Source organism: Crassostrea angulata, unplaced genomic scaffold, assembly GCF_025612915.1.
Source record: "Crassostrea angulata isolate pt1a10 unplaced genomic scaffold, ASM2561291v2 HiC_scaffold_93, whole genome shotgun sequence".
NCBI classification, from domain to species: Eukaryota; Metazoa; Mollusca; class Bivalvia; order Ostreida; family Ostreidae; genus Magallana; species Magallana angulata.
In genome coordinates, this window is record NW_026441648.1 from 39320 (window position 1) to 55354 (window position 16035).

Below are 16035 nucleotides of genomic sequence, written 5' to 3' on the forward strand. Positions count from 1 at the left end.
TTTATAATTTAGAAAATACGTGTATCTGTTTATATAACACTACATGTATGCTTATTGTGTATATTATGTGAAATCGTATAAATGTTTTGCTTTTTTTCAAATATCAATATTTCATTGAGTTGAGTTTCTGTGATGTCAATTAAGAGGCTGATTTTTCTATTGGGTAACAGTCAATTTCTGAAGCACCAAAGGGAAATGCTGTGATTGGTGCCCCTATAACAACAAATCTAACTGTGCCAAATACATATCTATATTAACATATTATGCATAAATTTACCCCGGATGCCAATAGCAAGGAAAAAATTTGTATCCTTTTTAACTCCTAGTCGGTAGCTGTTTAATTTCTTCCTAACGTAAACATGCATGTTCCATTGCTCCCATTTAATGACAGGTCCGTATTAGATCGATGAAGAATCCGATAATGTCGCTCAGTCGCCGGGGACGCCTCTTCCTGATTCTGTCATCTTTGAATCTGTTTTGGACAGAGAATTAATCGTTACAATTAGTTCTGTCCAACACAGTCCCACGTGACCAATCCCGGGGAAGTCCCTCGTGACCCCCGACACCAGTTATTTTGTTTGTATTCCAATTTGGAATTACTAAATATCATCGATTGACTGGATGTTTTTTATCATTGGTTTTAACATAACCTCGTTTATTGGCGTAGGGAGTGGGGGAGGGGGGTTCTCTTTTGAGACGAGGACAGGCATAGCCTACATACAAATGTAGGCTATGTATAGGCTATGCCTGTCCACTTCTCAAAAGCGAATAGGGGAGGAGGGTCGGTCAATCACTACCTTTTTAATTCATAAAAACTTTTTTCATCCATTTGTCAATATTTTTTAAAAATAATCAATTATTTTCATTTTCTTTTAATTAAAGCACCAGTGTGACTAGTACACGATATGGTGTTTTATATTTAAAAGTAAATATATCTTGAATATTTCAAAACAAACAAATGTATATACATTTGGGGGAAGGGATATATAATATTATAAATTAGAAAGGTGTATGTCCTCATCCTTCCCCACATGGCGCACCCCCCCCCCTCCCCTCCCCTCCCCTCCCAAACATGCGCGGATGAAGAGGGCCAGAGGACAATTCTGTTTTTAAAATAACCCCCTCTCAAAACTATATATTGGAGCCCCCTCCCCGGCAAACAATCTATCCATCGGAGCCCCCAACTCGGAAAAATATTTGGATCCGCGCATTCCCAAATGGTAAACAGCCAGGGAAGATTCTGATATTCCCAAAAATTCATAAATAAGATATGACATAAAATCTACCAAAATATGGTTTTCTTCACGACTTAAAATAGCATGAGTTAATAATAATTTCGTCATGTTTTATCATTGCGCAATCGCAAAAGGAAGTAGGAAAACAGTTTTTGTTTACATTTTCATTTTTTGGATAGATGTAACCCTTTTTGGACAGAAATCCAAAGAGAATGGGTCTGTTTGGAAAAGAAAAGGGTAAAGACCCAAAGGAAATGGTAAATGTTTGGATAAAATTATTCAAAAAGCGTGTCATTGTCCATCAAAAGCATTTACCGGAATTTTCTCAGATTTTGTGAACAACCCTGTAAGGTTGGGACCACTCGCCTGTTTGAGATATTATATCCCAAATGAGATTTAAATTTGAGGTGTAAAAAAATAAGAATGTTTTATTTTGTTAAAAATATGAGTAAATCCACATCATAATAGATGAAATGTAACAACTTTTTGATGCTTTTGGCATGCAACTTTTACTGTTATCGTTCTTTTACTATGTCAAACTACATTTATGACAGGAGTTGAATCTTGTAATTCTATATATTAACACGGCTTGCATCATCTTCATGTGATATCTTATTATCATATGACAATTCAGCTTTGTCATGAAAAATTTTTGTAGATGTTATCAGTGGTTATTGCAAAATCCAAACCACGTACATGTACCAGTCCCAGCTACTTCCTAATGAAGTGTATGGTGGTGTTACCTTTCAGAATTTGTTCTTATTAAAAACTGTATGTGTTAGAACTCAACTTTACCTAGTTTTAATTAGCAACAACACATTACATCTGATTGTGGGTTTACTTAATTCATTTCTATAGCACCTGTACCATTTTGACAAGGAATAAGCACTGCAAATATTGATAAACGTGATAGTTAGTAATGGGTTTAGATTGCTTTGTAACTGTTTACGTGAGTGCAGTTAAATAAAAATTTCAAAATATTTATTTCTCAAATTTTATATCTTTGTGTCAGACTTTCTAGATTAAAGGCTTCAATTAATCGTGACCACACAGAATGACTTATTATCACAGATTGTTAACAGTGTGTATGCTGAACTACCTTGTTCAAAATATTAGAGTTGGTGTTTTCAAAATAATTAAGACTTTAAAAAATATGTCATAAGAAAATTTGTCGATAGAGTATAGATTATGATATTTTTTTTTCTTATTTCGCAATTTAATACTTCAAATTTCAGTTGTTGCTTGTTTTTTGTATATGTCTGTTGCTTTTTATCATGCCCATTTTTCTTTGTAAAATTTCGTGTTATAAAGGAACATGTTTTTGCTTAAAATAAGTGCGTAAGTACATGCTTTCAAATCTATTTTTGTCCAAATTCTACTGTCTTTTTATACTACAGGTGAACCACTGGACACACAATCTGAGGAAGGAAGGGTACAACATTGACAGACAAATCAGGGGTAAATATAACCATATCACATTGACAGACAAATCGGGGTAAATATAACCATATAACATTGACAGACAAATCGGGGTAAATATAACCGTATAGCATTGACAGAAAAATCAGGGGTAAATATAACCATATCACATTGACAAACAAATCAGGGGTAAATATAACTGTGTAACATTGACAGACAGATCAGGGGTAAACATAACCATATAACATTGACAGACAAATTAGGGGTAAATATAACTGTATAACATTGACAAACAAATTAGGGGTAAATATAACCGTATAACATTGACAGACAAATTAGGGGTAAATATAACCATATAACATTGACAGACAAATTAGGGGTAAATATAACCGTATAACATAGACAGACAGATCAGGGGTAAATATAACCGTATAACATTGACAGACAAATCAGGGGTAAATATAACCATATCACATTGACAGACAAATCAGGGGTAAATATAACCATATAACATTGACAGACAAATTAAGGGTAAATATAACTGTACAACACTGACAGACAAATTAGGGGTAAATATAACCGTATAACATTGACAGACAAATTAGGGGTAAATATAACCGTATAACATTGACAGACAAATCAGGGGTAAATATAAGTGTATAACATTGACAGACAGATCAGGGGTAAATATAACCGTATAACATTGACAGACAAATCAGGGGTAAATATAACCGTATAACATTGACAGACAGATTAGGGGTAAATATAACGGTATAACACTGACAGACAAATCAGGGGTAAATATAACCGTATAACATTGACAGACAAATCAGGGGTAAATATAAGTGTATAACATTGACAGACAGATCAGGGGTAAATATAACCGTATAACATTGACAGACAAATCAGGGGTAAATATAACCGTATAACATTGACGGACAGACCAGGGGTAAATATAACCGTAATATGTTTTACGGTGCGACCGTTGGGGCGAGCGCAGCAGGTGATCAAAATGAATTATGATAAATCAATAAAAATAAAAGTAGTGACGTAAAGTAAATGAATTTGAATGCAAAATAAAAGAAATATACGTATTTTTCCCGTACATTTTCATTATTTATAATTCATAAGATTTTTTATTTATTTATATACCAATCTGATTAAAATCAGATCTTTGTAACGCTCCAAAATTCTGATAGTCGCTAACCAAAGTGTAGCGACATCAGAATTTGTCGGAACGGATCAAAGATCTGATTTTAATCAGATTGTTTAAATACTCATTACTGGTCGCACGCCAATATAGAATTTATCTCAGATAAAATGTTGTTGAATAATAAAGATTTTAACATAATGTACATTGCAGTTTATTTCCTCTTTTCTTGCACCAGACATTTTTATTAAACTTACAAATAAAAATTGACTCATCACAGATTCCCCCCTCCCCCGTTTAAAAAAAAATCAAATTTACGTATAAAAAAAATTTGTTGATCACAAAAGGAAAATGGATCCCCCGGGAGCATGTATTATCGTAAATAGTAGTGAAAATAAAGACACTTTGGAGCAGCTAAAGAGCTAAAGGCATACCACGCACTCCCCATTCCCCACCCCGATTAGAATTTTCCTAATTTTGAGAATTTTATTTTTCATTTTGCTTATGAAGATTTTTTTAATGATGTTGCCACGCCCCATTTAAAAAACGTTCCTGGAAATTACCGTAAATATAGTGAATAAAATAATTGTGAGCATTCATCCAAATGCGAGCAAGTTACAGCTGTTTCCTATCTCTGAAGAAATGTCCCGATTCGTAAGCTCTGCAAGATTTTGAGAAGATTTTGGTATTTATATTTCAGCAGATTTACAATAACTACTTAGAGTAGTTTCCCCTTATTGTGACGTCAAAGTTCACGTCAGTTAAGTGTAGTCTGTCTCTTTGAAAACACACTAGAAAAAACTACGCGAAAAATACTGTTTGGTTTACTTAAAAAGCATGATGTTCTGGAAATTACACAATTTATCTGTTTCTCAAAAGTTTTACTTTGATTCTCGCGAGATGGTATCCAGTCTAGTGAGATCGGCCGACATTGAGGAATTGCATTGTGGGTCGAAATTTACTGACTCCGAAAAATTCTGTCAGATCTATGTGTAAGAAATCCATTGTGACGTCACTCGAAAGGACGATAACTCCGGAAATTGGCGTTGTTTCAATGCATGTATGTAGTCTTTTATCTTGTTCTCGTGAGAGTGTGAAATTGGAAACCATAATTACAGGGAACTACTGGGATGATTAAAACAAGGCATTACTGGTCCGATTTACTGACGCCAAAAAAATCCGTTGAATGAATGTGCAAATAGTCCGAATTTTCTATTCACACACGCCTTGCCGGTAGAGCTCGCTTCGCGCCGGCGCTGCGCGTCAGCGAGCTGCGCTCGCTATAACATTGACAGACAAATCAGGGGTAAATATAACTGTATAACATTGACAGACAAATCAGGGGTATACATAACTGTATAACATTAACAGACAGATCAGGGGTAAATATAATCGTATAACATTGACAGACAGATCAGGGGTAAATATAACCGTATAACATTGACAGACAAATCACGGGTAAATATAACCGTATAACATTGACAGACAAATCAGGGGTAAATATAACCGTATAACATTGACAGACAAATCAGGGGTAAATATAGCCATGTAACATTGACAGAAAAATCAGGGGTAAATGTAACCGTATAACATTGACAGACAGATTAGGGGTAAATATAGCCGTGTAACATTGACAGACAAATCAGGGGAAAATATAACCGTATAACACTGACAGACAAATAAGGGGTAAATATAACCGTATAGCATTGACAGACAGATTAGGGGTAAATATAGCTGTGTAACATTGACAGACAAATCAGGGGAAAATATAACCGTATAACACTGACAGACAAATCAGGGGTAAATATAACTGTATAACATTGACAGACAGATCAGGGGTAAATATAACTGTATAACATCAACAGACAGATCAGGGGTAAATATAACCATATAACATTGACAGACAGATCAGGTGTAAATATAACTGTAAAACATTGAAAGACAAATCAGGGGTAAATATAACCGTATAACATTGACAGACAGATCAGGGGTAAATATAACTGTATAACATTGACAGACAAATCAGGGGTAAATATAACCGTATAACATTGACAGACAGATCAGGGGTAAATATAACCGTATAACATTGACAGACAGATCAGGGGTAAATATAACCGTATAACATTGACAGACAAATCAGGGGTAAATATAACCGTATAACATAAACAGACAGATCAGGGGTAAATATAACCGTATAACATTGACAGACAAATCAGGGGTAAATATAACTGTATAACATTGACAGACAAATCAGGGGTAAATATAACCATATAACATTGACAGACAGATCAGGGGTAAATATAACCATATAACATTGACAGACAGATCAGGGGTAAATATAACCGTATAGCATTGACAGACAAATCAGGGGTAAATATAACCGTATAGCATTGACAGACAAATCAGGGGTAAATATAACTGTATAACATTGACAGACAGATCAGGGGTAAATATAACCGTATAACATTGACAGACAGATCAGGGGTAAATATAACCATATAACACTAACAGACAAATCAGGGGTAAATATAACCGTATAACATTGACAGACAAATCAGGGGTAAATATAATCGTATAACATTGACAGACAAATCAGGGGTAAATATAACCGTATAACATTGACAGACAAATCAGGGGTAAATATAACCGTATAACATTGACAGACATATCAGTGGTAAATATAATCGTATAACATTGACAGACAGATCAGGGGTAAATATAACCGTATAACATTGACAGACAGATCAGGGGTAAATATAACCGTATAACATTGACAGACAGATCAGGGGTAAATATAACCGTATAACATTGACAGACAAATCAGGGGTAAATATAACCGTATAACATTGACAGACAAATCAGGGGTAAATATAACATTAACAGACAGATCAGGGGTAAATATAATCGTATAACATTGACAGACAGATCAGGGGTAAATATAACCGTATAACATTGACAGACAGATCAGGGGTAAATATAACCGTATAACATTGACAGACAAATCACGGGTAAATATAACGGTATAACACTGACAGACATATCAAGGGTAAATATAACTGTATAACATTGACAGACAGATCAGGGGTAAAAATAACTGTATAACATTGACAGACATATCAGGGGTAAAAATAACTGTTCATCACAAGATTTATAATGATTGATGGTGAATGTAACTATTATGTAACACACAATCGTGGATTATCACTTGTTTAATGTAAAGTTATATATGGTCAAAAGTTGTTGCCTTTATCAACGATTATCAGTTGACTCATGTAATGAAAGAATTACTAATCATTACATGTCTAATGTTATGACATATTCACTCGTCTAATGTCAATTTAAGTTATAACTTGACACTTGTCATCACTTGTCTAATTTATTTAGCATAAAACACTGATTTTTTCTTTAATTTTATTTTAGAATAACTGATCATAATTTAATTGTTTAATCTTAAGGAAAAATAACTCATCATTGTTTGTCATAACTAATGTAACCAATTACAAGTGTAATTAGACAATGAAATAATGTAATCACCGAACTCTGCTAAGCTAATGTATTGTCAGTTTTACATATCAGATTTAGACTATTGTAATAACATAAACTTTAATAAAATATATATTTTCATATAATGTAATAAAGTTATGAGAAGGATGGGAACAAAATACGGTAAAATAGTCACAGTGGAATCAGCCAAGTGTGTTTTGGTAAATGAAGTACATGTTTACCATATTTACAATCGGTGTTATGTATTGTAGACCAACTTCTCTTGAATTGTTCTGTTAAGTTTCTGTAATATCGCGTTTATGTAAAAATGTGAATTTGTAGGGATTCAGAGGGAAGAAGAGAAAGTGAAGAGATCACTTAAAGATGCCGCCAAAAAGGGGGAAAAAGAGTCCTGTAAAATCCTGGCCAAAGAAATTGTACGAGCGAGGAAAGCTGTCAACAGGCTGTACGCATCCAAAGCCCACATGAACTCGGTCCAAATGCAGATGAAAAATCAGCTGGGTAGGTTGAAAATTGAAATGTCCATGAGCATAAAGGTTTCCTTGTGTCCCAAGAAAGAATACGATACAACTGTATTATCAATTGTGATATTTTTGTTTTGTCACTTTGACATACAATTACTATAGTGTGGAATCATGTAAATTCACCAATTTTTCAAGGTTCATTTGGATGCTAAGACGTGGATTTGCCTCTATGAACAATGAATAAGGATTGTGAATTATATCTCATTACGGATGCTAATTTGAGATGTATCCATGATATCCACAAAAAATGAAGCCCAATGTATTGGAATATTAATTTTACCACAATATTTGAGAACAATTATTTAATTCATATTCTTTTGCTTTTATAGCGACTCTAAGAATAGCAGGTGCCCTGGAGAAGAGCACAGAAGTCATGAAGTCCATGCAGGCCCTGGTCAAAATGCCCGAAATCCAGGCCACAATGAGAGACATGTCCAAAGAAATGATGAAGGTAACAACCTGATCATTCTTTACTTGGCTCTTTACTGAATGAATTCTGTCACATTTTTCAGCTATAAATGTTACTTTTAAAAAACACAATAAAAGATTCTTATTCAGTTTTTGGTAAATCTAGAAAGACAAATCATCATGTATTAACATCTATTGCTGGTCCATTTTAAAATAAAGTGAATGTATTCTTTGTGGAAGAATAATTTACAACAAAACATTCCAGTTTGATTACCCGTGGTTATTTGCAATATGTGTCTGCCCTTTTAATATGGACGAGTTTGGATTTCAGGCGGGCATCATGGAAGAAATGCTGGATGATACAATGGAGACCCTGGATGATGACGAATTGGAAGAAGAAGCAGATTCTGAAGTTGAAAAAGTTCTCTATGAACTAACAGCAGGTAAGAAAAACCATCTGTACATGTCTTGAAAGTTTGTGAGGGGAAAGATATCTCCAGATTTACAAAGGTGCTCTGTAAAAACACTGGTACAGGAAAAGAGCCTTATTTTAACTAGCAAGGGTTGAAGTGAAACATACTCTACACGAAATTTGCCAAATTTGGGATTTCTGGAGTTTGATGAACCTTAAGTATTAAAACTAAAAATGAAGGGGAAACAATATTAATATTTCAACATTTCTGGGAAGTTTGTGATAAATGAATAAAAGGACTGCGAACGATAGCATTGTCTAGCCGCCTAACTTAAAGTCATTTTTTGATAATTGTCTAATTTAATTTATTTTTTCACAATAATGTAAACATTAATGTATATCTACATTAAATATAAATGATTTGTTCAAACAAAGAGAGATATCTATATATTTTGGGTTAAAATAGCTCATTTCATAACAGAAACTAACAGAAACGGAAATTTTTTATAAAACATCTTTCCACCCCTTGAAACAAGGGGGGGGGGGGGGAACATATGTCTGCAGACCAAAATACATTTTGCTTTGTAACGATTTATATAATTAACAAATATGAATGAAAATTTACTTCAATATCCAATGTAGACATGTGATTATTAAGTTTTAATGCACAAATCAGCCGCTGAATAATATTTTCCTCACTCATAGAGACCGATTTTAATGAAATTTTTTTTAGACCCTACGTTAGCAAAACTTTTTGTTTAAAAATAAATAATTTCATTACAAATTTTATTTTGATATAAATTGATTAGGATTTGATTATACTTTTTAGTAGAAAACTTAATTTTTAGCTCACCTGAGCTGAAAGCTCAAGTGAGCTTTTCTGATCACATTTTGTCTGTCGTCTGTCTGTCCGTCCATCCATAAACTTTTCACATTTTCAACATCTTCTCAAGAACTACTAGGCCCATTTCGACCAAACTTGGCACAAATCATCTTTAGGCAAAGGGGGTTCAAAGTTTTGAAAATTAAGGGCCACACCCTTTTTCAAGGGGAGATAATTAGAAATTAATAATAAAAAAAAATTGAATATCTGACCAAAATTCCGAAAAATTTGGATGTAAAATGTAGGCGGGAAACAGGCATTAGCGTTCGCAGTTCTTTTTCATTATGAAGATTTTCTTGCATTTTTATGTCTTTACAATGTTGAGTGTTATTCTGAACAGGAGAACTTGGTAAAGCCCCTGCTGCTGTCGATGACTCACTTCCTGTACGGGAGCCAGAGGGCGCCACTGCCATGCCGGAGGAAGAGGATGAAGATCTAACAAGTCGACTGGAGGCGCTACGCAGCTGATGATGAATTCATCATGTCATCATTGCCATCAGTAAACCAGACATTTCCCAGAGATTCATCATGTGATAGAACTGTAAATAGTGATGCATTGTGAATAATATCTATTAATTATCATGACAATGGGTGGCATTTGTTGCATTTTGTATTGTATAGAGCTCATTACAATACTTTAATATTTATGAATGTTTCATTGAACCTCAGTGTACATGTACCATGATTAACATCTTGCAAAACAAAACAGTTTTAAAATAAAGAGATGTTGATGAAATGTACTTAAAGATTAATTTAATACTCCCCTTTTGTCAGCACCAAAATTTTGAGACATATTAACTTTATCATATCAATAAGTTCTTTTTATCAATAAGTTCTTTGGTACTGGTAGGGATGCTTTGTAGAACTTTCTATTTATAGAGCTGAGTTACACAGTGATGCAAACAGTTGTTTCTGTCTAAATCCACCAAACTAAATGTGATTTATTTATACATGGTGTTTAATGTACCTTTGTATGGTAGCATGTGTATATCAGACATGTATCTCAGTTAGGAATCCTTATTTATTCTTTTTTCTTATACCTCGTGACAAATGAACAAATAAAATTATGAAAATGCTAACTCTTGCAGCTGTTTTTTTACAAGTATCATATATATATCAAAGTACTAAAGTACTGAGGGGAGTTGATTTTATCGATTATCATTTATTTTAAAATCAACTTATCTTGCATGGCAATTAGTTTCTAGTCTGTATTTGAATTACACACTTTATTATTATATGAATTTTTAGACTTTTCCGACAAGAATTTTGAGAAACCCCATATGAATCATGTTGTGTAATATTTAAAGATAGATTTCAAACTATATGTATTCGAATCGAAACAATTCTAAAAATCGTATGGATCCAAGCACTATTGATATCGAACTCTAGTCTCGTTCAACCAGACGCTCGGCTGTCTCCGTTAATCTCCTACAAGCAAAAAGCCTCTCTGCTTGTCGGAGATTTACGGAGACACCGAGCATCTGGTTGACCGAGACTTTATTACACTCTGGCGTAGGAACACGAGACTACAAAAATATATAAATTGTTCGTATTATATAAAATCTGACTGTTTTCAAAGTGTTGATAGATAAGTTTCCTTGAAAAACATTACATCGTTACATTGATTTTTCTATTATTTTCAAGAACTAAGTCTTGTCAGCGGCGATGATTTGTGCTTAGGTCCAAACACTGTTTCACTTTCGGTTTGCCAGAGTAACTACATGGGAGAGTTGATTTAAATCGACTCCCAAAAACTCAATTAGGGTATAGGTTGAAAAGGCATGGTACACACATGCATCATGATTTTTAAAATCATTTGTCATTAGGAACTTTTACGATATCTGCCCTTGATATACTGATATATGATTTAGAACTACATGGGCATGCCTTACTTTGTAGTTCCAGTAGTTTAATTGTAAAGAAGCTGCTTTGTGGTTTTTAAAGCTCTAAGCATAGCTCAGCGCTTTATTCTTCTACTTCCAGTGCATGGAATAACTGCCCCCTGTGAGCAGAAATCTACATTATTTAAACTGGTTTGGGAATCAGTTTCAGGGGTTTATGCACATAGTTGCATGGGCTATTGTGAATCTAATGTACAGGTTATTGTAAATCTAATGTGTAGGACTTGCGTATATCATTGCAGGGGCTGCTACGCAGTGATAAGAAAATATAGTGCGTACACAGAAGCTAAAATGTAGAAAAATCAAATCGATTCTTTGCAAGAAAATGTCAAAAACACCTTTTTTATCCTTCTGGGTAAGGATACTTTCAACTTTTATACCGGATCTAGTATTTTGCGTATCAAAATATTATACAACAACAATATTACATGGCAAATGGGAATAATAAAACAATACAATCAACATAGAATTTCAACATGCTGAAATTTATTATCAATATGACTATATGATTTCAACATCACTGCTTCCTGCATCTTTAACAACTTTCTAACAGTGATAAATTACATCACTTAATTACAACATGATCATAAACTTCTAGAACACACAACAACATACTCCTTACATCTTTGTTATAAATGTAGTTTCTTGCATTGACTTAATTAAAATGCCAAAGCTGATCAACTACATAGCTCCACAACTATGTTAAGACACTGTTCATCGGCCATCTTTTATGCTTTTTCAATTTAGTGGCACTGTTATGCTGGAGTTAATGCTAGCTTTATGCTTGTAATTACTCATATTTCTGTATCGCATGCCAAGGATCCATTGCTGGACTTGGTTCATACCCATAATGGTGGCAAGATCATGCTGCACAGTGCTATGTACACTATACATCTGTAGTACAAGTAGAATTATATATAAGTCTGCAAAACTCATCACACATATAAAGAAAACCCCAAACAAATCATCTAAGGCCAGTAGATTGAATCCCATAGAATGGATCCCAAAGAATGGATCCCACCCACTGTCTGCAATGGTAACACGATTGTATATTCCTCTGTAATAGTGTTGGACCAGCAGAATGATTAGGCAGACTTGGCCCCCCACACTTGAGTTTAGTTGTACATATATACCAGACTGACATGTCGAAGTCTCCTCACTGGGCTAGATTCTCTGCCAGTAAGTTATACATGTAGTTGGATTCTTGTTGAAACTCAACAACAATGAACAAATCAATTTAGGTAATAAATCTATAAAATCTAGATGCCTCACGAAAACATGTAGAATACACCAACAAGGTGAAGATTCATTCCAGAATTTTGATAATTTGCAATATAAGATTCTCGACATAATAGGATCATTTTAACCTACCTATACACCAGAATGTTTACATAATTTTTGTCCAACATGAATTATATGGCAGAAGGTCTGACTGCTTATCAAATTTCTAGGAAGTACAATATTGACAGCTTACCATTCAAAAGATACACCTAAACAAAAACTGTCGAAACTAGTTCTAAAACTGAAACAACCTTTAGTTGAAAGAACAGTGTCACACTGAGTGTATGTTTTAGGTACTACATGAGACAACGGGAACTGTGGGATGGGGGGTCACGTGTCCGGCATTTCTGGAATGGACACAGAAAACTCCTCCATCCTCAGATGGAGATAATCTTTCAGAGTGGACGGGAGGGGCAGGGTGTCAATCTGACCCAGACGTCTGACCCCCATAGCTTTCCTGACCACACAGCGACAGTAATGCTGCAAAGAGCGGGGGTCCCTCGTCAGCTCTTTGTACCACATGATCTTATAATACTGAACGTCATTCTTTATCAACTTCACCATGTGTCTGTTAGCACTATAATCAGTGGAGATGAGCTGGGAATGTGGGGGGAAGATGGACAGCGATTCAATGGTAGGAAGGTAGGCCACGCTCTTCGCAATGGCAAACAGGATTGTCAAGTCGCGGTTTTTACTTCGAAGTTCATACTGCAGAAGACTGTCATTATTTCTGTTGCGAATATTAAAGCTAGCACCGTAAGAAATCAAAAGGGCAGCTGCCTCCGGCCTACGCTCTTGCATGTTGTTTTCATGGAAACAGACGTAGTGAAGGGGAGAGAATCCTGCAAAGTAATATTGTGTACATTATAAAAATCAAACTTATTTCTATGTGTACGTGTATTATTTGATTTACTTCTATAATTTTTTTTTTTTAATGCAAAGAAAGCAAACCTCATACATAAAGAGCAGAAAAGTCATAAGTAATAACAAAAAGTTTTGTTTTGGATAACTTTGATAAATGATTTGCAGGAGTTTACCTAGTGACTCTGGTATATTGACGTTTACCTAGTGACTCTGGTATATTGACGTCGGTGCTGTAGCCTCTAGTAACAAGCTCCCGCAATATCTCCATGGAGAACTTCTCTCCAGCTCTGACTGCAATGTGTAGCGGACTAAACCCCTGCAAGTTTTTGTGGTTGACATCAGAGCCTTTTCGTAGAAGGGCCTGGATACAGGACAGCATTCCATTCTTCACACACTCGTGAAGGGGTGTGTCACCTACATAAAAGACTAACTTCTATATAGCACTGACTCTACTAGCATTCAAGAACTGTTGAATTGGGATGACTGATCATGATTGTTCTTTTATATAGTTAAAGTAATAGTTTTCATATACGATGAGCACAATCTGAAATAAAATAGACTTTTACAATTGCATTTATCACATTACCCTTAAATGACTGAGAATTTTTATTAAAAGATAAGAACCTGTATCTTTGGCAGGCAGTGACAGGATGTCCTTCCAGATAGCATTGTCCAAGTGAGCATGGACACATTCCTCTAGTGATTTCTGGGCCGCAATATATAAACTGGTTCTCCCATACTCATCTACTGCGTTATAGTCTGCCCCGTGCCAAATTAGCATAGTCACACATTCAATGTTGTTGGCACTTGCAGCCAGGTGTAGAGGGGTAGTGCCTCCAGGATGAGGGAAGGCTGCAATGGAAAGCATCATGGATAATAAAAACTTTTCATCATGATAAAATTTTAATTTGTCTGATTTCACTTCCCTGTGTATATACAGTACATGTAATAAGAAAGGAAAAGTTTGTGACTAGGCTGGAAATTAAACCCTAGATGATGGATTTTTCACTTGCTTTTTGCTATAACTATTCAGGAAAATTTCCACTGTACATAAAGCCCAAGCAACATTTACTATGTTGCTTCCTCCAAAAACCTTTATGACCATGAAGACAATGCAACACAGGATTTATACCCCAGCAGGACTTTCCTCTCAATTCCAGGGCAATGCCAATTGTACAGAATAATAGGAAAGGAAAAGTATATCGCTGGACCATAAATCATACCCTGGACCCTAGTATTTCCAGTAAGGTTCTCTATTGGCTTATCTCCTTGGTTCATCTAGCACAAACCACAAGAACATAGCTCAGTTTATACCTGTGTATGATCCATGCTTTGAGTATTTAGTTCCATTATTGCACATCGCATCATTTTCCAGCAGCATGGCCACACAGTCAACATGTCCCTCGTCTGCAGCCATATGAAGGGCACTCACGTCAAAGCGGTCACTCGCGTTAACACTGGCTGTTAATTGTTGAAATAGAAATTTTTTGAAACGTGTCTATCAATTTTTGTTTAGAACAAACTAAGACAATGAATACAATTAAGACATGATCTTTATCGGTTACGGACACGTGAATAAAACTACAGCTCAACACCTACCTCCACTCTCTATCAGGCATCTGACAACATCTGTGTATCCCTGGGAGGCTGCTATCATTAAAGGGGTCAAATAGTTCTTTGAGTCGTAGAATAAGCTCTTGTTGTATTCTGTGGCATCGGGAGAGGCACCTGTTTTTAAAAGAGTTTTCACTTGGTCTAACTCTCCAGATCGCGATGCTTCCACGAGCCGTTTGTCTTGTTCAATTTCCATTAACATCAGTTCTCTGTTTTTCTTCCTGAAAATCGGCTCCATCTTGGAAATTGTAAAGACTAGTTGTTAACTCGTGATCTGATTTGTCGGGTCGGGAAAAAAATGTAAATGACACATACAACCATTTATTTAAGAAATTGAAAGGGAAGGATAATCAATCAAAAATATAATATCTCCATCAAATATATAGGTGTTGTCTCTTCCATTAATTCATTGGTCCCAAACTCAAAGAAATTGAATACGCGAATTATTAATTGCGCGAGTTAATTTATGACATGATGGCGGGATCACACAAACAGCAAAAAGAAGAAAACTATTTAGACTTGGTATAATTAATCAATACGATCGTTCATACATAGATATATATGTTGTATCAAACTAATAATGATACAGCAGCAATTTTTAATATTCACATAGTTTTGAATTTGGGTTGAAATCGGGAGTCACTGTCTGGTTTACGTTAAAATTCTGTCTGCATGGTCTGTCAGTGTTTGTCTTCTCATACAGGTCCAGTACAATGCTAAATAAACTTACTTCAGGTAAATAGAGCTATGTAGGTAAATCAAGCTACGTATCTAAATCTAGTGATTGCACTGGACCTGTCATAGGTTAGGTTGGGACCAATCATCAAAATGGGTTATAAA

General features: G+C 35.0%; 3 protein-coding genes across 4 annotated transcripts in view; 2 read left to right on the plus strand and 1 right to left on the minus strand.

Annotated features, from left to right (window-relative positions):
- The first annotated feature begins 1347 nt into the window (after positions 1-1347).
- Positions 1348-10614, plus strand: LOC128169086 (charged multivesicular body protein 3-like). The gene is made up of 6 exons (XM_052835262.1): positions 1348-1492; positions 2633-2693; positions 7630-7809; positions 8162-8283; positions 8572-8683; positions 9876-10614. The coding sequence occupies exons 1-6, from the start codon at positions 1448-1450 to the stop codon at positions 10001-10003; spliced, it is 648 nt and encodes a 215-aa protein (XP_052691222.1). The 5' UTR covers positions 1348-1447; the 3' UTR covers positions 10004-10614.
- A 1286-nt stretch (positions 10615-11900) lies between these two features.
- LOC128169071 (ankyrin-1-like) lies at positions 11901-15458 on the minus strand. The gene is made up of 5 exons (XM_052835236.1): positions 15181-15458; positions 14896-15042; positions 14206-14433; positions 13783-13995; positions 11901-13559 (listed from the first exon to the last, which is right to left on the minus strand). Exons 1-5 carry the CDS (start codon positions 15431-15433, stop codon positions 13048-13050), a joined length of 1353 nt encoding a protein of 450 aa, XP_052691196.1. The 5' UTR covers positions 15434-15458; the 3' UTR covers positions 11901-13047.
- Positions 15459-15659: 201 nt separating this feature from the next.
- Positions 15660-16035, plus strand: part of LOC128169072 (uncharacterized) — a 28142-nt gene continuing 27766 nt past the window's right edge. For both annotated transcript variants that reach the window (XM_052835237.1, XM_052835238.1), the window contains exon 1: positions 15660-15717. In XM_052835237.1, the coding sequence (XP_052691197.1) occupies positions 15667-15717 (51 nt within the window). In that variant the 5' untranslated portion in view covers positions 15660-15666. The remainder of the gene's footprint in view (positions 15718-16035) is intronic.

Bases quoted from the DNA above. Each gene is read 5' to 3' on its own strand.
- LOC128169071 (XM_052835236.1), bottom strand. From the start codon at position 15,433: ATGGAGCCGATTTTCAGGAAGAAAAACAGAGAACTGATGTTAATGGAA. The intron at 15,043-15,180 runs GTAGGTGTTGAG...AACAATTAACAG, and splicing joins ATGCCTGATAGAGAGTGGAG to CCAGTGTTAACGCGAGTGAC. The intron at 13,996-14,205 runs GTTCTTATCTTT...TCTTTTATGTAG, and splicing joins ACTGCCTGCCAAAGATACAG to GTGACACACCCCTTCACGAG.
- LOC128169086 (XM_052835262.1), top strand. From the start codon at position 1,448: ATGGGTCTGTTTGGAAAAGAAAAGGGTAAAGACCCAAAGGAAATG. The intron at 2,694-7,629 runs GTAAATATAACC...GTGAATTTGTAG, and splicing joins CATTGACAGACAAATCAGGG to GGATTCAGAGGGAAGAAGAG. The intron at 7,810-8,161 runs GTAGGTTGAAAA...TTGCTTTTATAG, and splicing joins GCAGATGAAAAATCAGCTGG to CGACTCTAAGAATAGCAGGT.